Source organism: Fomitopsis serialis (genome assembly GCF_022376445.1).
Source record: "Fomitopsis serialis strain Sig1Antser10 chromosome Unknown B0H18scaffold_25, whole genome shotgun sequence".
Classification (NCBI taxonomy): domain Eukaryota; kingdom Fungi; phylum Basidiomycota; class Agaricomycetes; order Polyporales; family Fomitopsidaceae; genus Fomitopsis; species Fomitopsis serialis.
This window is the reverse complement of record NW_025954985.1, coordinates 403076-430872: the sequence shown is the minus strand read 5'-3', so window position 1 is coordinate 430872 and position 27797 is coordinate 403076. Positions and strand designations below refer to the sequence as shown.

At 54.8% G+C, this 27797-nt stretch overlaps 7 protein-coding genes across 7 annotated transcripts; 4 read left to right on the top strand and 3 right to left on the bottom strand.

Annotated features, from left to right (window-relative positions):
• Positions 1–1449: 1449 nt before the first annotated feature.
• On the bottom strand, positions 1450–4147 carry B0H18DRAFT_954174 (uncharacterized protein; the record flags this gene model as incomplete). Its single annotated transcript, XM_048042248.1, has 7 exons — positions 1450–1722; positions 1778–1918; positions 1970–2137; positions 2192–2996; positions 3051–3199; positions 3247–3449; positions 3493–4147. 7 exons carry the CDS (start codon positions 4145–4147, stop codon positions 1450–1452), a joined length of 2394 nt encoding a protein of 797 aa, XP_047894646.1.
• A 281-nt stretch (positions 4148–4428) lies between these two features.
• B0H18DRAFT_875065 (uncharacterized protein) lies at positions 4429–7605 on the top strand (the record flags this gene model as incomplete). The annotated part of the gene is made up of 9 exons (XM_048040393.1): positions 4429–4576; positions 4623–5128; positions 5187–5382; positions 5448–5676; positions 5724–5850; positions 5918–6093; positions 6147–6243; positions 6311–6884; positions 7007–7605. The coding sequence occupies 9 exons, from the start codon at positions 4429–4431 to the stop codon at positions 7603–7605; spliced, it is 2652 nt and encodes an 883-aa protein (XP_047894645.1).
• Positions 7606–13573: 5968 nt separating this feature from the next.
• On the top strand, positions 13574–14659 carry B0H18DRAFT_856695 (uncharacterized protein; the record flags this gene model as incomplete). Its single annotated transcript, XM_048039659.1, has 1 exon — positions 13574–14659. A coding segment is annotated over one exon (1086 nt), but the record flags the coding sequence as incomplete, so codon positions are not given.
• Positions 14660–14900: 241 nt separating this feature from the next.
• Positions 14901–18288, bottom strand: B0H18DRAFT_907100 (YT521-B-like domain-containing protein). Its single transcript, XM_048041512.1, has 10 exons — positions 17962–18288; positions 17770–17897; positions 17146–17713; positions 16985–17091; positions 16493–16894; positions 16271–16434; positions 16170–16206; positions 15994–16112; positions 15800–15938; positions 14901–15744 (listed from the first exon to the last, which is right to left on the bottom strand). Exons 1-10 carry the CDS (start codon positions 18239–18241, stop codon positions 15349–15351), a joined length of 2340 nt encoding a protein of 779 aa, XP_047894643.1. The 5' UTR covers positions 18242–18288; the 3' UTR covers positions 14901–15348.
• Positions 18289–18501: 213 nt separating this feature from the next.
• B0H18DRAFT_875161 (miller-Dieker lissencephaly protein) lies at positions 18502–20178 on the top strand (the record flags this gene model as incomplete). Its single annotated transcript, XM_048040401.1, has 8 exons — positions 18502–18536; positions 18584–18743; positions 18796–19096; positions 19161–19338; positions 19387–19483; positions 19538–19669; positions 19723–19827; positions 19876–20178. The coding sequence occupies 8 exons, from the start codon at positions 18502–18504 to the stop codon at positions 20176–20178; spliced, it is 1311 nt and encodes a 436-aa protein (XP_047894642.1).
• A 701-nt stretch (positions 20179–20879) lies between these two features.
• Positions 20880–23085, top strand: B0H18DRAFT_1094325 (kinase-like domain-containing protein). Its single transcript, XM_048032377.1, has 6 exons — positions 20880–21153; positions 21203–21365; positions 21422–21555; positions 21608–22147; positions 22206–22481; positions 22535–23085. Exons 1-6 carry the CDS (start codon positions 21034–21036, stop codon positions 22676–22678), a joined length of 1377 nt encoding a protein of 458 aa, XP_047894641.1. The 5' UTR covers positions 20880–21033; the 3' UTR covers positions 22679–23085.
• A 1128-nt stretch (positions 23086–24213) lies between these two features.
• On the bottom strand, positions 24214–25367 carry B0H18DRAFT_1118215 (uncharacterized protein; the record flags this gene model as incomplete). The annotated part of the gene is made up of 3 exons (XM_048033748.1): positions 24214–24951; positions 25004–25167; positions 25229–25367. 3 exons carry the CDS (start codon positions 25365–25367, stop codon positions 24214–24216), a joined length of 1041 nt encoding a protein of 346 aa, XP_047894640.1.
• Positions 25368–27797: the final 2430 nt, after the last annotated feature.

Genomic DNA, 27797 nt, shown 5'->3' with positions numbered 1-27797 from the left:
GCCCGCCGAAGATGGGGCCGCGGCAATGAAGCAAGGCGAAAAAGAAGTCACCGCGACCCCGGCCGTAGCAGACACGGCTACCGACGGCACGGTCGCCGCAAACGCGACAGTCGTAAAAAGTAAGCTCGCGGACGAATACATTGCGACGGCCCTAACTCCCATCCACAGCCGAGGAAGTGGAGGTCGTCCTAGACGCCTCCCGTACGCGATCTGGCAAGAAGCTGTCGGCCTCCAAGCAGAAGGCCAAGAAACAGAGAGCCAAGAAGAATGCCGCGGTGACCAGTAAGCTGACCACGACAATCGGCGAAGGACGACCCACCACCACAGCTACCGACTCCGCCGTCCCTGCGTCTGCGAGCACCGAACAGCTACCGACCGTGACGCGTATCGTGAGCGACGCGCGCAAGCGCCGCAGGGTCTCCACGGACGTCGACGGCACTAACGCACAGACTGGAACCGTCCCCCGTATCCAGGACACGGATGCCCCCTTTTCGCCGGCAGGAGATCCCACCCAACGCGACCAAGTCATCATCATACCGTCGTCCCCGAGTGCTGACGGCGACCCACCGGCCTTGACGACCTCCGACGTAGAAATGGGAGACGAGGTCATGGTAGAAGGAGATGAGATAGAGCTTTCCACTGCACAAATCCGTATGTTTTATGGACTACACCCCTCCTACACCGCTGACGAGTACCGCCCTCAACCCGTTTTCGCTGCGCCCGGATGCCTGCAAGAAGCTGGCGCCCCTGGAACTCCGCCGCGTATCCGCCACGCACCAGGGACTTCCTACATGGTTAGACGGTACCTAGAGGAGCAGGCGCCCCAAGAGGATAACCCGTACGTCTTGGTCAGAGATGATTTCGCTGGAGGCAACATCGAGGGTAAGCCTGCACGAGAATCTCGCAACTTGTCTAAAACCCTGATGGCTCTCTTACCTCCAAAAGACTTGTACACCCCCGCTGCCTCTCCGCGCTTTGCGAACAAAGTCCCGGTTGGCATGCCGCTCTCCCGAGAGCCGTCTGCAGCGATCGACATCGGCGCCGGCGCGAACGCTTTCGCCGTCAGGCAAGGCGATCCCCATCAGGAAAACATGCAAAGTGTCTGACGGCCCTATCAGGGACTTCAGAACCCTTCAGAATTATCCAGATTGCATCAGTTGCTCTCAAATGGTCAGTCCTCATGACCTCGCAAAATTCGTGGAATTCGTCGTCAGACAGACATTTTCAGATGCATCAGAACTTACCAGCTTTCCAGACATGCTCAGTTCATCCAGTACAACAGGGATCAGTCGTCAGATAATGCATGTATTCAAGTCGAGACAGCTGGTAGTTGAATACCTAAAGATATCATATACTACCAGTCTCGCTGTTGAGAGAGAAGTACTCGGCCGAATGTATGTGTATATGGAGTGCACGTGTACAGTGTATTATACTAGCCTGAGATACAAGTCAATCGAACCCACCCTCCTCACGATCAGACTGTACCGGGCTGCTTGGATCGCAGACGGTAACATTGTCTTCATCGTCGACAACACGGGGTGCCCATCCAGCTTCCATGTACTTATCAGCCATGTCGACGTACTTGTTGTACCGACCACGGGCAATGATCTTGTCGACGGATTTGTCACGCCAGAAAGTCGTAATGCCACGGTAGTTATCGCCGCTGAATGCGATTGTTCCGTCGAAAGTCCCGTGCTGCCACGCGGTAAATACGTACTGCACCTGGGAGTTATTTCCGTCAGTGATAACTCGAGACTGATACTTGGGCGACTCGTACTGCAGTAGCCGCGAGTGAAAGAGCGCCGCGCGCGGGCTGGGTATCAGAAGCCTTGAGACGACTTCCCTGGATTGCGGCGAGATGTGTTGCAAATGATTTGAGGACGTATGCTGACTGGAGTGCTCCTGTAGCACATTCGTCCTAAATTTGCAGTCAGACACGAGCCTGAACAAGACACCTAAAATGACTCACTTCTGCACTGTACTCGGCCCAGAATGCCGCGCCGTTGCTTTTCACCAGTGCCGCCTTGACGAACACTCTTATGTTCGCCTTGGACCCCCGTTTCTTCAGCTCGTTCCTGATGAATGTCTTGATGCGAGAAGCGAAACGCGCGCGCCAGTCATTGACCGCCTGCCGCGCCTGTGCATTTCATTAGCAGGCGAGCTCTCACTGGCAGTGATGATCTGTACTCACAATCCGATAGATCTTATCGGAGCCGTCGACCTCGTAGCCCTCTTCTGGCCAGAACGCACTCACCAAACGTTGCACAAGATCGACGAGGAGGTTGTCCTCAGCCGAATTCTTGCCGCTTGCGTACGCCCATGGCATCTCGGCTTGACCAATGAGTTGGATCATCGTTGGAACGAAGGTCGACTTCCAGTGAGGTTGTATGAAGGCAGGTAAGGAGTGAACTGAGAGTGACTTCTCGTCGGAAACGGTGGTCTTCGCGCGGCGCTTCTTCTTTGCACTGGTCGAATGCTTGCCCTCGTTGTCGGAGCCCTCCTTCTTCACTACCTCAGCCATTTGAGTGTATCCGCGTTTCGCAGACCCGAAGCTGACAGTGACATCGTCATCGACGAAGCCGCCAATGAGCTCTAGCGAGCGTTGACGTTTCATGCGCTTCGTGTTGCCCGCACGATGAGCAGCCGCGGAGTGCTTCGGAGTCGGTGTACTTGCCTGGCTAGAGGTCGCAGGCGATGCGGACTTTGCAGCCACGGAGAGTGCCTTCGCCTGAGGCCGAGATGGGGTTTGCGAACGATGCGCGACAGCAGCTTTCCAGTCCGCCTTTAGACCCATGTTGAGGTCGAGTGAGATAGTAGACGGCGGCGCCGAGCTCTTCTTAGAAACGTTACTGGATTTCTTCGTGCTTGTGGATTGCTTCGTGGTCGTAGACTTCTTCGTACTCGTAGACTTCTTCGTAGCTGTCGGTTTGGATGTCGGTTTCGACGCTGTCGAGCGAGGTTGAGAACGCGGCTTTGTGGAGGTCGAGGCCAAGGCGCTTGAGGTACACATTAGATCGCCATCTGATCTTATCTCACGGAAGTGTGCGTACCGTGCGTCCGACTCCGAGCTCACTGTCGTCTGCGCGCGCTGCATCCTTTTCGCACTCTCCACCTCGGCCAAGAGCTCCTGCCTGAGGTCCTTCTGCGACTTCCTCTTCTTGGTCCCGGACTGATCCTCGAACGATATCACATCAGCTCTCTGCCAGGCGCGTGTCTCCAAGACAAGACAGGATTGTCACGACTCACCTTCTTCGACGTGCTCCTCGCCTTCCTCTTTGTACCAATCTCAACCTCATCATCCGACTCGGAGTCGTCGCCGTCGGAGCTCTGCAACTGCTCCGAGCTCTCGTCATCACCACGCTCACTCGATTCCTTATAGTCCTCGTCGTCTTCGTCTTTGAAGTCCGACTGAACTTGCATGTCTATGTCTCCGTCTTCACGGACCAAGGCTGGTGAGTGCTCCCATTCAACGCACCAAGCCAGGACACTCACCTGCATCTTCGTTCGCAACTGCACCTTCGTCCCCAACTGCATCTTCGCTCGCAACTGCATCTTCATCCCCAACTGCATCTTCGTCCGCAACCACGTCTTCATCTGCAACTGCATCTTCGTCCGCAATCGCACCCTCATCCGCAATCGCACCCTCGTCCGCAATAGCGCCTTCGTCCGCAATAACATCTTCGTCCACGATGGTGTCTTCGCCCGGGACTTCTTCGTCCGGGATAACGTCTTCGTCCGCCATAGCGTCTTCGTCTGCAAGCAGCTTCTCCATGGTCTCTTCCTCTCGACGCGCCTTCAACTTCCCTTCGAATACGGCCTGCTTCTGCGTTCGATTCTCTAAGGCAAGCTCCCTCTCCTCGAGTTCGGCTTCCCTGCGTGCAAGATCAGCCGCCCTCTCGAGCTGTTTCTTGCGTGCGTCCTCCTTCACCTCTGCATGTGTGCGTTTATTCACTCCTGCAGAACGACCAGGATGTAGATCATTAGTCGAACGGGTGCTATACCGGCGTGTCGGTGCGCCGGGATCGTCAGACCCAACCTGGGCTAGTGACTCGGCCCCGGAAGTCGATGTCACCATGGGAGTACCAGCAGGTTCGCGACCTTTACCCTTTCGTGACCGAGATGCCCGGGCTGACGCAGAGGCAGACATCACTGGAGCCCTGACAGCTGACGAGTCTGAGTCCTCGTCCGGGACTCCGAGTCAGACTGTCGACACGGCCAGCCGAGGTGCAGAGGATGATTAGGAAAGGGCGAGCGGTGGAAGAGCTGGATCCGGGTTTGGAGGTGCCACGAGTGTGAGACGGACGTGTGTAAGCGAAGGCACATGCACCAAGGTATTTGCTCCCTATTTGCTCCTGTTACTTACGCTCGCGGCTTTGTACGAGACACTACTATCTCCGTCCCAATCTACTACGTCGACCGTTCACCATCATGCCCCAACCTCACGCTTACTGGTGCACCATCTGCAATAAATCCTTTCCAATTCGACGTGGACTTGCAACCCACAATTCTCGTCAACATCGACAGCCAAGACTTGCAGCACCAGAGTCTGTGTTTCGCTATCATCCTCACCTCAATGGTAAGCATCTTAGACCGGCTCTGGTGCATCTCGCTGACTTCAACAGGTCGACCTTGCGATGAAGACGGCAACTTCCTCCCTCGCGACGCGCCTCCTCCTGCACGAGAACCAGTCGAGTCTTATGCGCCGTTCGAGAATCGAGCCGCGTTCCAGTTCGCGGAGCTCATCTTCAAGAAGATGCAGGTATCGCAGGGTAACATTAACGATCTGATGAGGACTCTAGCAGCATACAACGTTAGTCAAGGCGGTGGCGACCCACCTTTCGAGAATGCGGAGCAGCTGTATGAAACGATAGATGCCATCCAGTATGGAGACGCGCCGTGGGAATCATTTTCTGTTCGCTATACAGGGCCAATTGACGAGGATTCACCTTCTTGGAAGCAGGCCGACTACACCGTCCACTGTCGCAATGCCCGCCAGGTCGCCCACAACATGATCGGAAATGAAGAGTACGACGGCAAGTTCGACACAACGCCGTACCAGGAGTATCCGGTACCTGGTGTTACGCGCTTCTCGAACGTCATGTCGGGGCAGTATGCGTACAAACAGGCGGTACGAGATGCATTTCTGCACGCCTTTCGTCAACTCAGTTGCAACTTCACAGACGAAGGTCGCACAAGATCCGCAAACGCATGGGTCAATGCTCGCGCCGGTCCTCCTCGGTGCCGATAAGACGACCGTCTCAGTCGGTACTGGTCATCAAGAATTCCATCCCTTGTATATGTCAATAGGCAACGTGCATAATCCTGTGCGTCGCGCCCACAAGGACGCGATCATCCCGATCGCATTCTTAGCAATACCCAAAGGTATGTCATCGAGATCAGTCTTCCTTTGGCACAGCAGACACACAAAGATACTAATTATACTGCAGCTTCGCGAGGCGAGGTCGAGACTGACGAGTTCCGGACGTTCCGAAAACAGATATATCATGCATCTATTGCACACATCCTGTCGCCTCTGCGGCCCTACATGGAGACACACGACGTCGTCCGCTGCCCTGACGGATACTTCCGACGGGTCATATACGAGCTGGGCCCCTTCATTGCTGACTATCCGGAGCAGGTTGTTCTGTCGGGCATAGTCAGTGGGTGGTGCCCGAAGTACGCATATTTCCGTCTCTCGTAAACTAATACTGACTATTCCACAGATGTCTTCTACCTCCCGAAGATCTACACAGAGGCGGGGGAGATCCTCGCTGCCCGGAACATACCGAACATTTGGTCGACAACTTCGACACCGAGACTATCTGGCGTACATGGGGCTTCGACGTCAATGTGATCGTACGTTCGCATCACGGAACATCTCTGTGGCTGCGCTGACCACTTGCTGTTATGTTTCAAGCCTTTCACAATGCATTTCCCCCGCGCCGACATACACGAACTTCTCACGCCCGACCTTCTGCATCAACTGATCAAAGGTACATTCAAAGATCACCTCGTCGAGTGGGTCGAGAAGTACCTCTATCTTGTCCATCCGAAGGCGGAAGCTCGCCGCCGAATGGACGACATAGATCGCAGGTGAATTATCGAGTTTGGCGTCAGCTTCGATATTTGCTGATTTCTTGTCAAAGGATAGCTGCTGCACCGCAATTTCCTGGTCTTCGACGGTTTCCGGAAGGGAGGAACTTCAAACAGTGGACGGGAAATGATTCAAAGGCTCTAATGAAGGTGAGAGTGGTGTCCTCGTGCTCGAATCACCGGTTGAGCACAGATTTATCTATTGATCCGATTACAGGTTTACCTCCCCGCAATTGAAGGGCACGTGCCAGACGGCATTGTGCGCTGCTTCGCTGCATACCTCGACTTTTGCTACTTGGCGCGGCGATCCGCTCATGATGACAACTCACTCGCAGCGATGGAGGATGCGCTCAATCGTTTCCACAGACACCGCGCTATCTTCGAGGACATTGGTATCCGCCCTGAGGGCTTTTCACTCCCACGACAACACGCTCTCGTTCATTACATCACGGGCATACGACTTTTCGGTTCTCCAAACGGCGTCTGCTCGTCGATCACGGAATCGAAACATATCCGCGCCGTCAAGAAGCCGTGGCGAAGCTCCAGCAAGAACAATCCATTACCGGAAATGCTCCGAACTAATCAGCGCCTTGACAAGCTCGGCGCGGCGCGCTCATACTTCACGAGTCACCATATGCTCGACGGTGATGTTCTTGCGGACGCGATGAACCTCGGACCACTCATCACCGAAGCCGAGTTCGTTGAGGACGAGCTTGACGAGCCAGAAGACGAGGTCATGGACGAGAATGGGTACGATGGACAGGGCGTGGTCGAGCTTCCGAAGCGACAAGGTAAGTCGATGTCTGTTATCTTAGTCTCCTGCCCATTGTGTCCGAGTTGCTAAGTGGTTCCATAGTCTACATGCGTCGTGTCGAGGACCTCGCTGCCGAGTATGATCAGCCTGATCTCCTAGCCCTGATCCGCCGATTCCTTTTTGACCAGCTCATCGCGACCGACGAGATCGACTCAAGCATGGTCGATGTAGCGCAATGCCCGCAGTTTCTCGGCAAGATTGCTGTCTACCGGTCAGCGATCGCGAAGTTCTATGCACCGAGCGAACTCTCCGGCGATGGTGGCATGCATCGGGAGCTCATACGTGCCAACCCGTCTTGGCGCGGCCATCCTCGCTTCGATACAGTCCTCATCAATGTTGACGAAGCCGAACCTGGCATGAAAGGAATGGAGGTTGGTCGGGTTATGGGCCTTATGATACTAACTCATGCTGGTATCCCCTACCCGTGTGCTTTGATAGATTGGTTCGAGAAAGTATCCGACGATCCTAGCGAAGTGACCAGTATGTATGTTGTTCAGCCCGAGGTAGATGCAGATGATGGACAACAAGCCTCGTCTATAGTACATCTAGATAGTATTTTTCGTGCAGTTCATCTTACTCCGGTGTATGGGGACACCTCGATGCCCATCAATTTTCATTTTTCGTATACTCTTGATGCTTTCGAGTCCTTCTATGTTAATAAGTACGGAGATTATCATTCCCATGAATGTATCTACTAGCCTTTCTACTGCTGCGTCTGATGCTATCTGAGCCTGTCTGAACCTGTCTGGTATAGTGAGACATCTGCAGCTTTGAAGTCTACTGACTTGGCTGGCTGTCTGAGTGACCACTGTCAGGTACTCAGAGCTTCAGAAATTGCGCAAATTGCTGATGCCTTGACGCCTGGCCTCTTTGCCTCGCACGTACGTGACGCTCGTCCTGCTACTCTGTGGACAAACAAAGGAAAAGCCCCGCAAAGGAACGCGACGGCCGGGCCCTCATTCTCCTCGCACGCTAACGCGGACGCCTCGGACTTGCGCCCTGCTCCTCCTTTCACACCTCCTCCGTTCTTCCATGCGAACCCAGTCCACTACGCCCCAGGGCCTTTCCCGAATTTCCCGTATGATCCCGTAGCCCATCCTGCTCCCATCATTCCTTCCCCCCCTGTCGTAGTAAATTTCCCGGCTGGACCCCTCCCTGCTGGTCCCGCCTTCCCTGCTGGCCCAGTGTTCCCTGCTGGACCTATCGCACCGCTCGCACAACCGCTAGGACTCGCTGGCCTAGGAGGCATGACGCGCGCCCCACCTGGCGGCTGGCTGCAAATACAGGGTGACGACTTTTTCTGGCCGTACGCCAACGTAGAACAGACTCAACTCGGGTTATGGACCACGGACCCCAACCCTTGTCTCCTCCTCCACTTCGTAGGCCGCAGCGCGCACGACCCGGGCAACCACGGACGTATCACTACGGCGCATAACATCGTTAGGAGGATCTACGATGTCCGGGACGCTTTGATCACCCAGCCTATCGCCGCGAACCCTCAACCTGGTCCAAACGCCTTCCCCACCTTCTATCGCATGACCAACATCACCGTCCAACAGCGCGACGCGATCATCCGTGACCAATGGATCTCCACGACAGAAGGTACGATCGGCGCTATCCCCGCTCCCCATGAACCACCTACGTTTATGGGTGGATGGCGTAACCCAGGTCGTCTAGCGTACGACGAACTAGGTGTTGCAGACGGTTTCCGCGACGGTTTCGAATCGGAGGACCTCGCGCCGACAGTCACGTCCCTCATAGAGGCCGACATCCGATCCGGCGGTCGATGGCGCCACATGTCGGTCGACGACGCTCGCAGGCTGATCCTGCAGTCCATACGCGTCAGACTGATCAACCTACGCGACGGCCAGGACGAGGAGCCCGTAGCGCTCTTGTACGTCGAATCCCCAACCGCGGACGCAGCTGCATGGATCGATTTCCGCGAGCGTGTGCGCGAGCACGTCTATGGTGGAGCGTACGCTGGCCCGCCGGAACTTATCAGGGAATGCTTCTGGTGTATGTACTGTCACTCCTCCGACCACCCTACTGCAGCTTGCACCCTACCCTCTACGCCCGGATGGCACGGACCATCTATAGCCGAAGCACGTGAAGCACTTACCAGAGACCGACGAGGGCAAGGTAATGAGCAACGAGGACGCGGCGGTCGCGGCGGTCGCGGTGGCCGAGGAGGACGAGGTGGCAGAGCTCATGGAAACGGTTCTCGCGGACGTCGCACAGGTAGCGGAATCAACTAGTCGGACTCTACTGTATACGCGACTGTCTTTGATGTATTCACTCTCCTCGTACCAAGTATTCACATCCCGGAAATACATCTTTATACGTGCTTCTACTTGAAAATGATGACGACTCAAAGAGACCTTGTAAACATGGACTACAAACACATCAAATTACACACCTTCGATGAAAACAGTATCTCGAGTACCTTCCAACCTATACTAACCAACACGGCTCCCGGGAAAGGAGCCCACACTTACTGACCGCTAACGCGGGACAGGAAAGCCCCAGACCCGGATTCCGTTTGACCCACAGCAAGCGGGCACTCCTAGACTTGCCCCGAGCTGAGAAGCTGAAGCCGCATGACGCAGCATGTCTCCTGAGGGAACCAGGAGCGTTCCCCGCACCCGGCGGATCGTTGTAGCTGGAATGTGTAACGCAACGGTGAATATAACAACAGCATTAACAAACCATACGGACGATTTTACGACTTTTGGCACATCTCTCCTCCATCAGAGAGAGATCAACGCGTCCCCCGCCCACGCTGGCCTCGATGAACAGGTGGAGGAACCCGGAGACGGGGTTGCCCCTCCGCTCTTGCCAGTACAGCCGGCAGCTGGACAACGACCTAGGGGCAGGAACCATCGGGCGATGCCCGCCGCACCGGCAACGCAAGCACCAACACACTTTTCCGGAAGGAAAACAAGAGCAGGCATCCATGTATGCTCGCTAAATATAAATGGCAGAGGAGGCTCGACAGGACCCACGAACCGAAAATGGAATGAAATAAACCAACTTCTCCACGAGACAAAGATCGGTATCCTGTGCTTACAAGAAACACATCTGAACGAAACCGATATAAAGAACATTGAAAACGTCTACGGCAGGAGGATTACGATATACAACTCCAGCTCAACCTCTGCAACGGCCTCCCAAGGCGTAGCTACCATACTGAACCGTGAACTGGTCGATGTTGCAAACATCCAGTTCACAGAAATCATCCCAGGAAGAGCCACAACCCTTCGACTGCACTGGCATGGCGACAGATACCTCACGATTATGAATGTCTACGCCCCAAACCCGCCGAACGAAAATGCGGCCTTCTGGCAGAACCTGCTACATATGGCAGAAAACAGGAAGTATAAAAAGCCCGACATACTCATGGGCGATTTTAACATAGTAGAGGAAGCGATTGATAGAATCCCGGCAAAAGAGGATCTACCCACTGCAGTCCAAAACCTGAGAGACTTACTCCGAATGTTCAACCTCTTCGATGGATGGCGGCTATCTGAGCCCACAAAGACTGATTTCTCCTTCCCGCAACGGGGTTGTTCATCCCGCTCCCGAATAGATAGGATCTACACGACAAATGAGCTAATCATGTCATCCCAGACATGGTCGATATCGACGACGGGAGTGCACACTGACCATCGCCTAGTCAGCGCCCTACTAAGCACCAAATCCGCACCATACATCGGACCGGGAAGATGGACTCTCCCACCACACCTCCTAGAAGACGATCAATTCAAAAAGGCCGCCGCCGAACTCGGCAAAGCCACGATAAACAAGATGAAGTCAATTACGCACCTCGAAAGCGGGAGCTTCCCGAGCCCTGTGCAACTCCTTCACTCACGCTTCAAAAGCGACGTACGTGAACTGGCACGTAAAACTCTTAGAAAGAAAGTTCCTAAACTGAAAGCTGAGATTGATAGACTCTCAAGACACCTGAAAGACATAGAAAGTCGCCCCGACTACCCTACCTCCACGACGTTGCAAGGGGACTCCGCAATCATCCATAACAGGGTTCTGGAACTGGAGCGCAAACGACACGCTACAGCCAAACTCACCACCACCGCGAGGTATGTGTTGAACGCGGAACGCGTCACCAAGTACTGGTCTGCAATAAATCGAGAAAGAAAACCCCGGGACCTGATGTATCAACTAAAACTGCCCAACTCGTCACCACCATCCTACGAGTGTAGGTCGGACAAAATGGCCGAACTTACCAGAACATACCATGAAAACATACAACATCTAGATGCCCCCGGCTTCTCCATAGACGAACAGAACGCCGCCATGAACTCTGTATTGAGCGGCTTACACTCGGATCTAGATTACGCTGACCTCGAGACCCTAGCGTCCGACATAGATAAGAGTGAAATAAAGGACGCACTACGCCGCGCCCAAACGGGTCGGGCAACGGGATTGGACGGCATCCCGTACGAGTTTTGGTCTGCATATGCACAGGACAACAGCCAAGATAACTTCAACAGCCTTGAATACCTACACATAGTCTTTGGCGACATCGAATCATATGGCGTAGACCCCGCACACGGATTCGCCGATGGATGGCTCTGCCCACTCTACAAAAAGGGAGACCGCCGCGATATCAGTAATTACAGGCCAATCACCCTCCTAAACACGGACTACAAGATATATACAAGAGTGCTTACCTCAAGACTAGGACAAGTCGCCGGGAAACTAATCCATACGGACCAAGCCGGTTTTGTCCCGGGAAGACACATTGAGGATCAAACCCAGACGTGCCGTGTCCTAGTGGACTACGCGGAGACACTGGAAGAAGACGGGGTAATAATTGCCCTAGACCAAGAAAAAGCGTATGATAAGATAGATCACACATACCTGTGGCGTACTCTAGAAATGTACCACATACCGAAACACTTCATCGCAAAAATCAGAGCACTGTACAAACATGCCCGCACTAAAGCCATCGTGAATGGTGAAACGAGTACTTTCTTCGACGTAATACGAGGTGTCCGACAAGGTGACCCCCTCTCTTGCCTACTATTTGATATGGCTATTGAACCATTAGCAACGGTGTTACGCCGCTCCACTCTCCGAGGCTTCCAGGTCCCCGGTGCGGCAGACAGACTAATAACCAAACTCTTCGCGGATGACACCTCTACTTTCTTGTCAAAACATGACAGCTGGGCAGAACTTTGGAGAATCCTCACATTATGGTGCACCGCGTCGCGAGCAAAATTCAACGACAACAAAACTGAAATAGTACCAGTGGGATCAGAACAGTACAGGACCGCTGTAATCAACACGAGATCCCTAGACCCGAGTAAGCAAACGGCAGACACAATCCCACAACACATACGAATCGCATGCGACGGTGAACCGATCCGGGTCCTAGGAGCATGGATCGGGAACCATGTCGATCAGGTCGGAGTATGGACACCAGCCCTAACGAAGATCAGTCTTTTTCTCGAGAGATGGGGAAAATGCCGACCGTCCATGATTGGAAAACGACATATTGTCCAGATGGGACCCGGAGGTATATCACAATACCTAACGATGGTACAGGGGATGCCCAAGTCAGTGGAGACTGAACTGATAAAAATGATACGGACCTTTATGTGGGGAACAGATGGTGTCCCCCCAATAAATCTTGCAACTTTACACCGTCCCATTAAAGAAGGAGGCCTAGGATTACTAGATATCGAGTCTAGAAATGAAGCGATAAACTTGATGTGGCTAAAACGCTACCTTAACATAGGCACCTCACGGCCAACGTGGGCCTTCGCAGTGGATGCCATAATAAACAAACACGTCACAAAGGATGCCGGCGAAATCCGTCCTAAAGCGCAAATGAACACGTTCTTACAGAGCTGGAAACCTGCGCAAAATGGAAAAACAGGCTTACCACAGTACATTAAAAACATGATGTCGACTGCAAAGAAATACGGGGCTCACTTGGAGGCGCTCAAGGTCGACGCATCACTCAAAAAACAGCTCCCAACGTGGTATCACATAGGAGCGACAAAAGCTCTCCGCAGGCTAAACAATACGCAAGTCAGTGACTGTCTACGAAATAACCACGATGTCATTACAGTCGCTGACCTTTTACAATCCACACGCTCGACCTGTGGATCGAGTCCGCCACAACAATCACCAACCTGGGGCGGGGACCTCTGCGAATGCCCTGAATGCCAGAACGTAAGAAGAGCGGGTTGCAAACATCCAGCTAAATGCAAACTCGCCGCTTTCCGTATCTTGAGCGAGATCCTACCTAAATGGAACCCACTCTCCACCGAATACACAGACGGCCTAACCCTGACAACACGCCGTTCCCTTAAAAACGACAACGCGCATCCAGAAGAAGGCGACATGCTCACCTTCAACCCCTCTGTCACTGCCAGAGGTGGTATCGCTGAAACATTCCGCGTCTTCGTCAAGCCGAGCACAATACATGACCCACCAACGAATAGAAGACGCCCCGGCCTAGCAGTTCAAGATGAGCTAACCCGCGTCTATATCTTCCGGACCACCCCCGAAGCAAGAACGGATGGGGATGAACCTACAAACTCAGGACAATGCGTCGCCTTCTTCAACGAGAGTGACCAAAGAAACGCCTCCATCCCTAAGTCTCTAGAACCTGACTCACAACTAGCGGTCCCTGAAGAACTAACTGCAGCACTATACGCAGTGTCGTGCACACCATTGGACGCGCCCCTAGTGATTTTAAGCACCAATAGCATATTACTAAACATGATGATTAGGAAGACACCAACCTGGGAAGACCACGGGTGGATTGACGTCGATTTAGCAAACCATATAAGAGCGCTACTAAATCGGCTCAGACAGAGATGCGCAAGCACATCTCTGGGGCAAATAGTGCGACAAGACGAATGGAAGAAGCTAGAGAAGGCGCGACAGACTGTCTCCTCCATCAGACCACACACCCTTCCGGCGGCCCCCCCTCCATCGCTGACCCGGGACCCTCGTTTCGACATAACCGGAGCGAAGCTCCAGTCCCTGACGCAAGCTTTAGCATATAAAGGCATCATAGCATGGAAGAACACACCTCAGCGACGAACTACAACAAGAAACCTCGAGTCAATCCGCAGGACGGCACAAAATGATAGTACAGACCCTATATCAAATAAATCGATTTGGCTAAGCACGAGGCACAAGGATTTCAGCCGATCCTTCGCAACTTTCCTATGGAAATACGTCCATGGAGCCCTAAAATGTGGCGACTACTGGAAGAAAATCCCCGAATTTGAACACAGAGCTCTGTGCAGTTTCTGCGGAGAAACTGAGTCGATCGCACATATATTTTTTGAATGTCCAGCAACAGGCCAAGAGGAAATTTGGCAACTCACCGCCTCTCTATGGCGAAGAAAAGGACTGCCTTGGCCGTCGCTAACAGAGCACGACATACACGCCCTAGGACTCAAATCTTGGCTGAACGAAAAGTGTAAGATTCGGACAGGTGCAACACGGCTATGGAGAATATTGATATCCGAAGCAACACACCTAATATGGAAATTACGTTGCGACAGGGTCATCGGCCATTCTGAAGACGATGGATGGGAACACAGTGTCCCACATGTACGGAGCAGATTCGTGTACACAATAAACAGCCGCTTGGCCACGGATGTCGAAGCTACACGAAAGCGCTACGGGAATAAGGCGTTAAAACCGGAACTGGTCCTAGCCACGTGGAATGCTATCATATATGACGAATTAGCACTTCCAGAGGACTGGACGAAGTGCAAAGGTTTTTTAGTGGGTATTTCACCGATCTTACGCGTTGATTTCGATCCCGGTTGAAGAGTCCCACACTGGTTTTTTGAAAAACCGTGCGTAAAATGCATTTTTTCCCATGGATTGCACTTACGGGTAATACCGTACGCAAGCTGGATGACCGAGGCGGACCAATTGTCCGCTGTCGGCATCTGTAAAAGCCCTCCAAAAAAAAAAAAAAAAAAAAAAAAAAAAAACCCATCTAAGTTAGACGTCTTCAAATAAGGACTACATTGCACGTAGGCATAGAGGCACGTCAGTACTGGGGAGCATCAGGACAAATACACTCGACTATCAATGTCCGTTGGTATGTACCGTCCCATTTGTACGTTGCAATGTTGAATCAAGTAGGAGAGGGAATAAAGAGAGGGAGATCGTGTCGCGAATCAACAACTCATTATGATGACAGTAGGCTGCGGAAGAATAGATGGAGGAGCAAGCACCTGTGCCGAACCTTCTGGTGATACAAGATGGCGGTCGACAAACAACAGACAGACAATCAGAGGGTGGATATCATATGTTGGAGGAGAAACGGATAAAGAGCAAGGAATGAGGCCGACTTTCCTTATTGCGTCGGGCTTGTTTCTTCTATATTCAAAACAGACGTAGATTCTTCTTACACCTTGCGCGACGGTCCTGCGAGCGACGACTCAGAACCCGGGCATGCCGCCGAGCCCCATGAAGTTTTGGCCGACGGGCATGGGACCGGGGCTCGGGTGGCGCATGACGCTCTGCATCGCGTGCGGGTTGGCGAACGGCGTGCCCATGTTGCCCATGTTCATCTGCATCTGCATCAGCGGGTTCATTCCCATCATGTTCATGTTCATCTGCTGCATGCCCATGTGCTGCGCGGCATATGCGAGGGCCGTCGGGTTCGACATCGCGAATGGATGCTGGCCTGACGCGCCCGGAGAAGAGAGTTGAGACTGATTGTTCGACTGCATCGGCATGGGAGTTTGGGTCGGCGATGAGGCGCCCTGAGGAAGGGGAAGGCCTTGAGGTTGACCCGGTACTTGGACAGTCTGCACCTTCTGCATGGCTTGTAGCTATGTGTGTGACACACGATCAGCCGCGAATAATATCGGTCCGCTAAATTCGTACCTCATAGAAGGCGAAGTCTTGCAGCAGCGACGTCCTTGCCGGATGGGTGTGGAAGATACGCAGCATCTCCTGACCTGCATCAGGGAGTAGTTCTTGCGTGTCACGCGAGTTCGTGACTGGCTTGCGCTCCTGCGTATTGCTGAACATGGTAAACCGTGAGTACATGATACGCTGACAACATGGGAAAAACGTACTTGAGGCGGATATGCCTCAGGTTGGCGTTGGGAATGTCGCGGACGTAAATCCAGCGTACTTTGAAAACGCCCTTCCACTTATCCGACGCCCATACAGTGCTGCTCCGGGTATAATCCACCTGCAGAACCATTAACAAACCCACACAGCGAGACGAGGCGCGGGAGACGCAACGTACCGGCGTCAGCATTTCCGCCATGCCACAGAAGTGACCACTAGAATCCAGCACGTGAGTGCCTTCCGAGATTCAGAATTCAAGGTACTGGGAGAAAACCTTACCTGGCGTTCACGCTGAAGAACAGGTAAATCGGACCCCTGCCGGCGTTCTCCTTGAAGGCCTTATCAAGCCTCTTGTTTCCGGGATCGGTGGAGCTCCAGATCTCGTACTTGAGCGACTTGTGGACGTCATCCTCCGTGTACGACTTGATGACGAAGAACCGCGCCTAACCAAGAGACCGATCAGTACGCTCATTCGTGGCTGACAATCAACCGGATACCTACGAATAGAGGCCGCGTATCGAAGTCGACAGGGTTATAGCCCTTCGTCGCAATCAAAGTTGGGACATCAATGGGAGAGCTGATAAATCCTTCCAACGAGCCGCTCTGCGAACCACTCTGGGACTGAGCACGGCTGTGTGCTTGGCTGCCGAGGGGAGGGGACGCGACACCCATTCTTGGTGCCTGCCCTTGGTTTAGATACTGCGAGGGGATAGGGGGTACATTCGGGATGTCGCCAGCCCCGTTCTTCTGGTACAAATGGTGGAGACTCGGGTTTGACGCTCGTCCGCCCAAGATGCGCTCCTTCTGGTCCCAGGTAGTGGTGCCAGATGCAGTGAAGGCGCGCTCCCGACCAGTGTGTTGCTGTTGTTGCTGTTGATGCTGCTGCTGCTGTTGCTGTTGCTGCTGTTGCTGTTGCTGTTGTTGCTGCTGCTCCTCACGCTCGCGAATTTGACTTTGGGAAGTCGCCGGCAAGCCATGGCCGATGGGCGGTACATATGCCGAGGCACTCTGTACCGAGCTCTGCGCATTTCGGGCATCCAAGTCCGTGACAAGCTGGAGCTTGCGGGAAGAACTGTTGTTGTTCCCGCGCATGCCAGGAGCTTGCATGGGCGGGGGGTGAGCAGGATTGAAGCGAGGAGGGTGCACGGACTGACCCTGCTGGAAACCCCCAGAAGCACCGCCATACTGCTGGTTGATCTCCAGCGTAGAGAGCGCACGCGAGACATCGTCGATTCCGATGTTGCCGCCGTTGCTTCCAAACTGCGACGTGCCGCTGCCGCCCATCTGAGTACGCCATTCGTTGCCGGGGGTGTTCCACGGCGACGATCTGCCGATTGGACTGCCAGGATACTGACCTTGGCCTTGCTGTGTGGGCAGTCCAAAGTACGAGTCCTCCTCCGCATGCGTGCTGTCGTTGTCGTATTCCTCTTCAGCATTGGTCGGGCTAGGACTCTGTGCACCGGAATACGGCACTCCCTTTGTCTGGCTTTTCATAGGGCCCGCCTGAATTGTGCCAGCACGTTTGAGGCCAGAGGTCAGGTGTCGGACACCAGGAGTAGTATTGGGATAGTTGAGACTTTGGTGCCGACGCACGCCGGCAGAACCTCCCGGAGGTGGTGACGGGCCATGAGAAATCCCTGTACCGAAGTGCGGAGACAGAGGCGAAGCTGCCGATGACGACGAGTCCGCAACATGTCCATGGTCAGAAGTCGAGAGGCCGTGCTAGGTCAGTGCGAAATGTGAAGATACAGCATGATGCGGAGGACTATGACGCGTACCTCTTCTTCGTCACGCAAGCCGCGCATCTCCCTCTCCCATTCTTCTTCCTCGCCCTCATGTCCAGCAATAGCAGACAGACTGTTGAGGGTCCTGGGTGTATGCGAGCCTGGCTGACTACCGTAAGGGACTTGTGAACGAACGGATAGTGGTTAATCGGCAGAACACCAGTGATAGTGCTCGGGTTGACTCACCACGATGATATCGCGTCGGCAAGGACGCCTGTCTGTGCAGCGACGACTTCTCGCCTACCGCCCCAATGCCGCCAGACCATTCCTGATCCACGAGCTCGTCATCGTTCCAGATTTGCTCAGTCGGGTCCTCGAGCTCGGAGATTGCGATTTTGGAGGTCGTTCTGTTAGAACGCGATGAAGCCGAGATTGTATGGTGGCGACGAACACCACTACCGCCAGAGGCCGCGTTCGACGCAGGGACTGGCGGGGGAGATATGGTATGGCCCGACTGCGAAGACATCCGCTCGGATTGAAGAGAAGAAAATCCAAGGCGAGGGGATGATGGAAAGATGCAGCATGCGCGCGAGGTGGTCGCGGTCCGGAGGGTCTCCGGGGTGTCCGTGGTCTCCCTGCCATTTGAGGCAGGCAGTGATTTGGGTGCAAGTCGTTGCGAGACTGAGACTTGGTCGCGTCTGCCCAGTACTCGCGTCTGTCCAGTCCGCTGGTAGATGCTGCCCCTCCTTTGACGCGTCGCCCGGCCAGTTCGCAGCAACACGCACCATGTCTCTTCTCTCCGAGCGGCAGAAGGAGGAGCTGTAGGTCGCATTTCTCGAGTCTGGGTACCCGAGACTCATCGATGCAGTCACAAGGCAATACTCGAATACCTCCACTCGAACAACTTCACGGATGCTTTCAACTCACTCAAGACGGATGCTGGAATTGAGTACACGCCCGACCCCAAGGCCAAGTATGCTGGATTGCTGGAGAAGAAATGGACGAGCGTGATACGGCTGCAGAAGAAGGTACGTCGTTAGGCAATACTCACGTTAACACCAGCCATATGCCCTCGTCCAGATTATGGACCTAGAGAACCGGAATGCGTCCCTGCAAGAAGAGCTTTCTGTTTCACCCGCTAAACGTGCGCAGATGCAGACAGACTGGGTCCCGCGAGCGCCGGCAGCGTATGTTCTGACGGGACACCGAGGACAAGTTCTGAAAGTAGCGTTCCACCCGACGTTCAACCTCATTGCGTCTGCAAGCGATGATGGTACAGTCAAGATCTGGGACTGGGAAACTGGAGAATTCGAACGGACGCTGAAAGGCCATACGCGTTCCGTAAATGACGTTGACTTTGACAGTAAGGGCAATCTACTAGGTATGACTGATGCATCTTATCCCCGCGTGCATTGGGTATAGCTGAGGCCGCCTGGGTATACCAGTGAGCTGCTCGTCCGACCTGTTGATCAAGATTTGGGATGCACAGAATGAATGGCGCAATACGAAGACATTCTCCGGGCACGACCATACAGTATCTTCGGTGCGCTTCATGCCTGGCGACCAGCAAATCGTTAGTGCAAGCCGAGATAAGACCATCAGGATATTTGATGTTGCTTCGACGTGAGTTGCATTTATGTCCTGCGCGATTCCACATTGACATGCGTGTAGGCACCTCGTCCGCACGATCACCGGACATTCTGAGTGGGTTCGGTGTGTACAGCCGTCAGACGATGGTCGATTAATCGCCAGTGCTTCGAATGATCAGGTATGTAGCACGCAGACCGGCTGCAATTGGATGCTGAGCACCTCGATTCGGTAGACTGCGCGGCTAAGCGATCCCTTGAATGGAGAGACGAAGTTGGAGTTCCGTGGGCACGAACATGTCGTCGAGGTCGTCGCTTTTGCTCCTATTGCTGCATATACTGCAATTCGCGAGCTTGGAGGCCTTCCAGTAAGTCAGCTGTAGCAATCTCCGTTGTGTGATCTACGACAGGTGGTATCCAGGATAAAGACAGAGTGAAGAGATCGGGAGCATACCTTGCGACTGGTTCAAGAGACAAGACCGTCAAGATATGGGACTGCCAAGGCGGTCAACTCATTCGTAGTCTGGTAGGTTGCGCAGCCCTCAGTGCGATAAGTCCTTACACGCGTTGCTAGGCGGGACATGATAACTGGGTGCGGGCACTCGTCTTCCATCCCACGGGCAAGTTCCTCCTCTCCGCATCTGACGACTACACAATTCGCGTCTGGGAGCTCACGACTGGCCGTTGCATGAAGACCGTGCAGGCGCATGGACATTTCGTGACGTGCCTCGCATGGGGTCCCCAATCCAAACCACAAGGCGCCGATGGCACGAAGGCCAACGGCGTCGCCGCTGATGCCAAGGCGGAACCTGAGAAGTTTGTCAACGTCGTCGCATCGGGGAGCGTCGACCAGACGATCAAGATTTGGCTGCCATGATAAATTATCGCTTGGATGGAGGCTGCTGCTCGGAATTGGAGCTGGAGGGCGTGTGCCGGTGGTCCAGTACTCCGTCGTGTATGAGTTCGTCAACGCTAGACATACGGTAATCGTTTCTGTTCTTTCTGCATTTCTCGCTCTGGTGAGTGTCATCTGGATACGCCAGCGAGTGTCGACAGCTGACGTGTTCCGATCTCCTACTAGGTGCACTAGCATTGTACACTGTCGTTTCCGCTGCTCGCATGGTATATCTCCGTAAATCATTGCACTCATTAACTGATATCCTCGCAATCATTGTTGCTTCGGAAGTCGATACTTTGTGGCCTCTCAGTGATACCCAGCAACAAGTTTCTCATTCTAACCCGGACTTGTCGTATAGGACACTCTGCAGGTTGTCAACAAGGAACGCCTGCAATCGCCTTTGGGTTACTGATTGGGTCTAAGCAGATTATTGGCGCGGGCCTACATTGTCTAATTGTCACTGGCTCATTGTGTCCAGCAGCACACAGGCAGCTTCCGTCCCGATCTGAGATTGCGAACGTACTGACCAGTACTGACCGCCCACAGGCAAGCTGCACGCCTTCGAATGGCCAGTTACCCTTATGGTCGCATACCATAGACCGCAGGCACTCCCTTGGTACACTCGCAACGGTAAGCTGCATTTGACAAGCGTGGACCAACAACCTAATGCAGAATACAAGGACAGCCTCTTGCGCTTTGACCGGGCGCTTGTTTCGGCCACCCTCGGTGTGGCGTAGCATAAAGGGCATCGCGTTCAACCGTCTCTCAACCAACAGCCTCTTTCTCTGCTACCTCCATCGACTCCCTAACCACCACCCAGCCTTTACACACACTATGCCCGCCGTACGAACGAAGGAGTCCCGCGCCGACGCGTCGAAGCATCGCACTGTTGGCAGTGGCACGAGAACATCGAAAGGCTCAAAGAGAGCCACTCGCTCGGGCTCGCCAACTCCAGTAAGTACAGCACTTGTGAACGATGGAAGTCTCACCGGCGGGTGCTTAGGGTGCTCAAATCCCGAACACGGATGTCCCGGAGGCCGACCGCCGGGAAACCGGACAACAATCGAAGGTCGCTCATGGCAAGAAGCCGTACGCGCCACCTGCTAAGAGGTCAAACCGTCCGACGCCCCTCAAGCTCAGCGACTTGGAGTATGTCAGCGCATTGGGTACGTTGCGTGTCTTGTCGGTCAAATACTACTGTGTGGCACTTACACGACGTCAGGCGACGGTAGCTACGGCTTCGTGTCCTTGGTTCGCGTTATGCGAACCAAATCAAGGGATCACCGACTGGATCGCCCTGGGACGCAATTCGCGTTGAAAGCTCTCGACAAGTCAACCCAAAGACACACGGAGATGGTGAGGAGCCCGTTCGGAGATATGTGTGGCATTCAGCTCATATGGAATATAGAACACTTGGGTTAGGCCTTACGAGACGGATGAGGCCCATCTGAATGCTATCAGGGAGATGCTGGAGGCTAGAAACACCGAGCGCGAAAGGCTCGCAGAACTTCCGTGGCATCCGTTCGTGTCCGGACTCGTCGACACCTTCCAGGACGAGCGGCATTGTTATCTCCTGACGGAACTCGCACCGTGCGAGTCATTCGACGCATTCCTGAAGGACCACGGCCCGTTACGCTGTGAAGACGCGCGGTTCTACTTCGCCAACCTCACACTTGCGCTGGAGTTTCTGCATACGCACAAAATTGTGCATCGCGACCTGAAGCCGCACAACATCCTTATGGGCGCAGACGGGTACCTCAAACTAGCCGACTTTGGTGTCGCGGGTCTCATGTCCAACCAGTTCAACTGGAAACACGTTGGGACGTTCCCGTACACCGCGCCGGAGTTCTTCGACAACGATCCGAGGAAGCTACCCGAGGGTATCCGTATGGCGGGCGACTGGTGGTCGGCGGCGGTCATCCTATACCAGATGGTCACCAATGCTTGGGTAAGTCTTTCGTTTCAGCATCGCGAGATTGAAAGAGACCTGAACGCGCGTGTGTCAGCCATTTCCTGGGACCGAGGGAACTGAGGTCTACAACATGATCATGCAGGCGACTCCCGGTGACTTCTGGGAAGTCAAGGGGATCAAAGGATTATACATCGATCCCGACCTAAAAGACCTCGTCAGCAGGATGCTCACGCGGGACATGGCGAAACGGTACGGCATGATCGCCGTGAGGGGTCGCAAGGAGAAGCTGGCTAGGAATGACGAAGTCCGGAATCATCCCTTCATGCACGGGAAGGTTGACTGGACGGGGATGCGCCATAGATTAACTGTGGTAAGCCACACGGGTCGCTTCTCATCTCGTGCGTGGACTGACCATACTCCCAGCCTCCGTATGTCCCGGACCACCTTCCAGACCTTTCAAAGCGGGTTCAGACGCGGACTGTACCACGGAACCAAAGACTCCCTGGTCTAGGAGGGGAGGTCGCAATGCCAGTAGAACTGGAATATGACCAGTTAAACAAGTCCTGAACGGCCTTGTTCTACTCACGCGTACCTTCTTCTCCGTGTCTTCGTCAGATGGGCTTGCGCGTCCCGCTATTCGTCATCGTCGCCCGCACTCTTCACTCACCACCACTACCATACGACCCACAGCTTGCCCCCCCATCCCCTTGTTGTCACCGTTGTAGCCGTAGATTTTCCTTGGCCCTCTTGTCCTCATACCCGTCTCGTTCTCATACCCGTCTCGTCGCAATATACCATTCTGCTTTTGGTGCACCCCTAATTCTCGTTGATATCGTCTGGTTCAACCCCTCACGCGACTTGGTTTCAGATAGGTGCGCAGATTTCGCGACGTGTTCGGACGAGCTCAGCCACAAATGGCCAAGGCCACTCACAAGCCTTCTCGATCGTCAGGTCGCATTTAATTAGTGCCCACGGCACGATCGCTGGATTGCCCAATCACATCGACAGGCGTCGGTTGTGCTAGGTATGTTCTGCCGTTCATCGGTCTGTGATGTTCAATCGTTACGATCGCATGGAACCCCACTTCCTCAGATACATTACCGCGTTGCTATCACCAGTCGCGCGCGCAAGAGAAGCAGAAGCACTCCTGGTGAGAGAGGGGTCAATGCGCAATGATGTATGCCCACTCACTTGCAATGAGTGATTGCCGACACCGACGAAGACAATAAAGAGGCCCGATGGTCAATGAACTTCACCTTCGCGGAGCTGTAAACCCGCACGCTCGTTTCTCAGGTCAATTGTCTTTAGTGTCGGGCCCAGTCCAGGAAGGGTCGTTGCCGACGGTAGCTCCTGAACGAGACACGAGGAACGACATCGACGCCCCCACGACATCGCGGACACTGCGCACATCACGCCGTCCCGGCTGCTAGAAGCATCGCGGCGATGAAACCTCGTTCGAACGGTCCAAAGGTATTCCACATTGATATCTCCGAGATACAGTATCAACACACACAGACACACAGGATAATCGTACATTGGACTATCAATTCGTTGTAACGAGCGACGGAGTTCTGTTCTGGCTGCGGATACACCTACGACGTACTTACCTACAGTTGCTATATACTATCGCACACGCGTGGCGAGCGTACAGTGCGCTCCACTACGAGTTCGGGGCGCCGCATTACAGGGCGAGAAAGAGCCTGGCGCCTCGGTGCTCGGTATTACGGGTACTATTAGGTGGCGGGTGTAACGGGTGGCGGGGCACCCGGGAAGGAGGGTGGATGGTGGGTGTCGGTGCAAAGGAGGGTCTAGGTTCATCAACTGGTCGTCTGTCAGCGGGGGGTTGTCGCCGCGAAAGCAATGGCAACGGTAGGAGAAGGTCCTTTGGACAGGTATGAGCTTGGGGAATCGCTGAAGGGGATGACTCGCGGACTTACGAAGGAGGTCGGCGCGCCTTGTGGATAGCAATTAAGATAAGGTTACGTGAACGCGCACGGTTCGAGGCGAAGGACGAAGGGGTGTTCGAATCGTAGCAGGGATGCTCAGGTCAAGGCGGCAGGTTGAATGGGAGGGAGAATAGGCGGAGCAGAAGACACGGAGCATCACTTGCTGCGGCAGCGAACAGTGCGCAGCTGCTCCTTGACCGAAGAGTCCAGTCCAGGCTCGGACCACGAGTGCACCAAGCGGCGCGGGGTGCGCTTGCGGCCGCGCGACGGCTCAGACGACTTCATGATCTCGTCGTCGTCCACCTTGCGGTACTCGTCATCGGGATCGAACACGGTCGGAGACGTAGCGGCAGACATGTCTTTTGGCGGGAGCTCGAGCTCCTGATCTGTGTCGCTGTCGTACTCGCGCTCGCGACGCAACTCCATGTCCATGTCCGAATCCGAGTCCGAGTCCGAGGTGTACTCTGCGGGCCCGTGTCCATGCCGCCAGCGCCCGTACCATCGCCCGAGGAAGACCTTGATCTCGGCGCCCATGCCGAGGTACTCAACATTGCGGGCGAGACCCTCCCAGCTGAGGGTGCCATCGTCCAGCGCATCCTCGATGAAGGACGTGGAGCCGAAGTAGACGTAGTGCACCAGCAGGCGGAAAGACGCTGGGTCAGGCACGGGCAGGTAGACAGAGGGGTGCGTAGGCGGCGACGGAAGCATACACGGGAACTGTGGGACTGGAAGACTGAAAGAGGACCGGCGCGAGTCGGGGAAGCCAGGAGTCGGGGCCTCGGGATGAAGCGGCAGCGTAGAACTGGCGGTGGTCTCCATCAGCTCGAACGGCGACGCGCCACTCATGAATCCCCTGATCAGTGTCGAGTGCGCGCAGAGGTAATCCATGTGCAGCTGGAGGTTATTGTGTCAGTTGTTGAGCTAATATGGAGAGAGGATATCATACCTGCATGACCATGCGAGGGCCGGGACGAGGAGCGGGCTCCTCCTCTTGTTGTCGCGAGAAGCCTAGAAGGCTAGGCACGTCACCGGGTGGCGAACAAGTATCCTCGGCAGCATCTCCGAGAGTTGGAGAGCAGGCTGCTTGATTTGTAGTATCCAAGGGAACGACTGAAAGACAATGGGATGAGACATTGCTCTGACCCGAGATACAATGCCCAGGGGCACAAACCGATAGTGCAGTCAGAAGTCTCGGGCTTTCTCCAGTAATGAGGAGCGAGTTGGCGAAGTTGTGCAATAATATACTCAATAGGAACGTCAGCGAGGGCTGGTGGAGGGAATGGACGAGGGACGAAGGCGACACCGTGCATTGTCCGTCGGGGCGCTCGGATGGAAGGGTCGGAAGGAGGCCCTACGCTTGAGCGAGGCCTCGGTGACGTGAAGCTGGAGAGATAGCCCTGTCTTTTAGCATCAAGGCAAAGGTTATTGTCTACCGGAGACATAGGCCAATTGTGTTCGGATAGCTCGTGCACGCAGGGTGCGCGCTGGGCCTGATATGGAGCACCTGATATGGCAGCCTCGCACCGGAGGTGAGGCTGTCGAGACAATTGACTGAAAGGGGACGTCGTGTGGTCTGTGGCACTGCGGTGGGTGCAAGAATGGTAAGTAGGGGCGAAGACGAGCGCCGACTCGTCCGAGCGCGGGGGAAGGGAAGGAGAGAGCAGCAGCGACTTGCGCAGACAATAAAGGGGTAGATATATGACTACGGGAGGAGGGTGTAGCAACAGGCCCGCGGACGGAAGAGGCAACAGACCACCAGGCGACGAGGGCGGGCAATCTGAACGTCTGAGCATCTTCTGCTGCCGCGGGCGTCGAATACGAGCCGACAGACGCGCGGGGAAAGGGGAGGTCGCGGTTCCCTGCCGACGCCCTTATTGTTCTCCTCCTCCTCGTCTGAGATCCTCGTGCCTTCCGCGTGCTTCCCCCTCGATCCCATCGCACGTCCCCATCTCCTGATCCCCTCTTTACGTCAACCACTCTCGCTCAACCTTTTCCCGCACCTCCCCGCCGTGCACAATAAGCCACCCGCCACTCGGTCTTTACTGCTTTCCGCCCGAGCACCGTCTCAGAAGCACCCGTCAATGTGCTCGGGTGGTTCTACAATCCACTCTAGACTCTCCACGCTAAACATTTCATTTCCAGTTCATTTTCCCTGCATCTCGATTTCATCGGCTATCCAAGAGGCCCGCATTGCGCTCGGCTTCGCCCTGACTCGGTGTGACAGCCGTGCTCGGTCGTGACTACTTACACCTAGTTCGCCTAGTGGTGGGCCTGTCCAGGCAGTTGGGGCCCGGCATCCTACGTACGAGAGGCTTCCGAAGCGGATCCGAGTGATTGGGTCGAACAAGACAATCCATCGTTCCTCCAGCGATCTGCCAGACCTCAGAGGAGCAATCTCGCTGACCCGTGCTCCGAAGGTTCCTCTGACGGAACTTAGGTCGGGAGATTTACCGTCGCTTGGCGGAGGCGCTAAGCGGCTTGCCTCGTATGGCAAGTCCGTCCGATCAGTGTTCCGATCAATCTCAGATTCGGCACGCCACCGGCATGCGGGTGGCGTGGGCGCTTAATGCGTCGCGGTTGCCTGTTTGGGGTATGCGCGGGCGCGATACAGCGCTGGGCGCGACGTTGCACATCGCGGTGCGTGCCAGAGCGTGCCTGCGGCGCCGTGAGTTACAGAAATACCATCCATCGCTAATGGTGGCGGGGCTTGGCGGGGTGGGTGGCTGAAGTGTCGTCGTGGCGAGTGGCTATTGCCTAATCGGGAAGGGCGAGGGTGTGATGTGTCGGGGTGCGGGATACACATCGCGCAGAGCGCGCCTGCGGCGCCGTGAGTGCAAGGAACATTGCAGGCGCCGGCTGATGGGCCTAGCGCGTTCCTGGGACCTGTGGTAGTTGGCCAAGGTTGCCTAATCGGGTGGGGGCACACGAGGCACGTCGGTGGCGGCGATACATCGCTCGAGAGCGCGCCGCAGGCGCGCCGTGACGTACAAAGCGCGCACTGATGTGGCTGATGGACGTGGGTTGTCCTGAGGCACTCCAGGCCCACGAGTGATCAGTAGAACTATTAGAAACGACCGCATACAGGCATTGCAAGTTGTGACTAATCCCGATTACACGGGCGCTACACCCCGCCAGCATTGCCTAATGAGGATGACGCGGGCGCAACACGTCGGTGGGCATGTCGCTGCACATCGTGTTGAGCGCGCCCGCGGCGCCGTCGGTGCGTGAGAACGTCGCGATCATAGGGCGGTGTGTGTGATACACCGCCTGGCCGCTCTAGGCTTGCGATTGGCCCGCAGAAGTGGCCGTGTACGCGATAAATTTGATGGGCAGCTGCCGTGCCATCATTAAGTGCATTAAGTGAGAAAAGTAGTGCACCTACTTTATTTTACTCGGCCCGAGTAAATCCAGTAAATTTCCTGGTCCGTGCGTGGGTACCCAGTAAATCTGAGGGCACGCGCGCGGCCTGGGCGAGCTCGCGAAGCAACATTTGATCGCCGGTGATGTAAACGCGCCTTGGCGCTTCCACACCCGGCTGTCTTGCCCGTTTCGGTCGTTTTTGGCGGCCTGCGGCGCGAGGATAGACAGTGGACACCTTCGGACGGGGTGTGCACTGCTCTGTCTGCGTTCATGCGTGCTGCGAACTTCGAGCATGGCAGGCACCTAGTTTTATTGGTACTAACTCTAGATATATTCTTTTGAGCCCGACGGACTGAGGTACCAGGTCGGAGCGCGCCCAA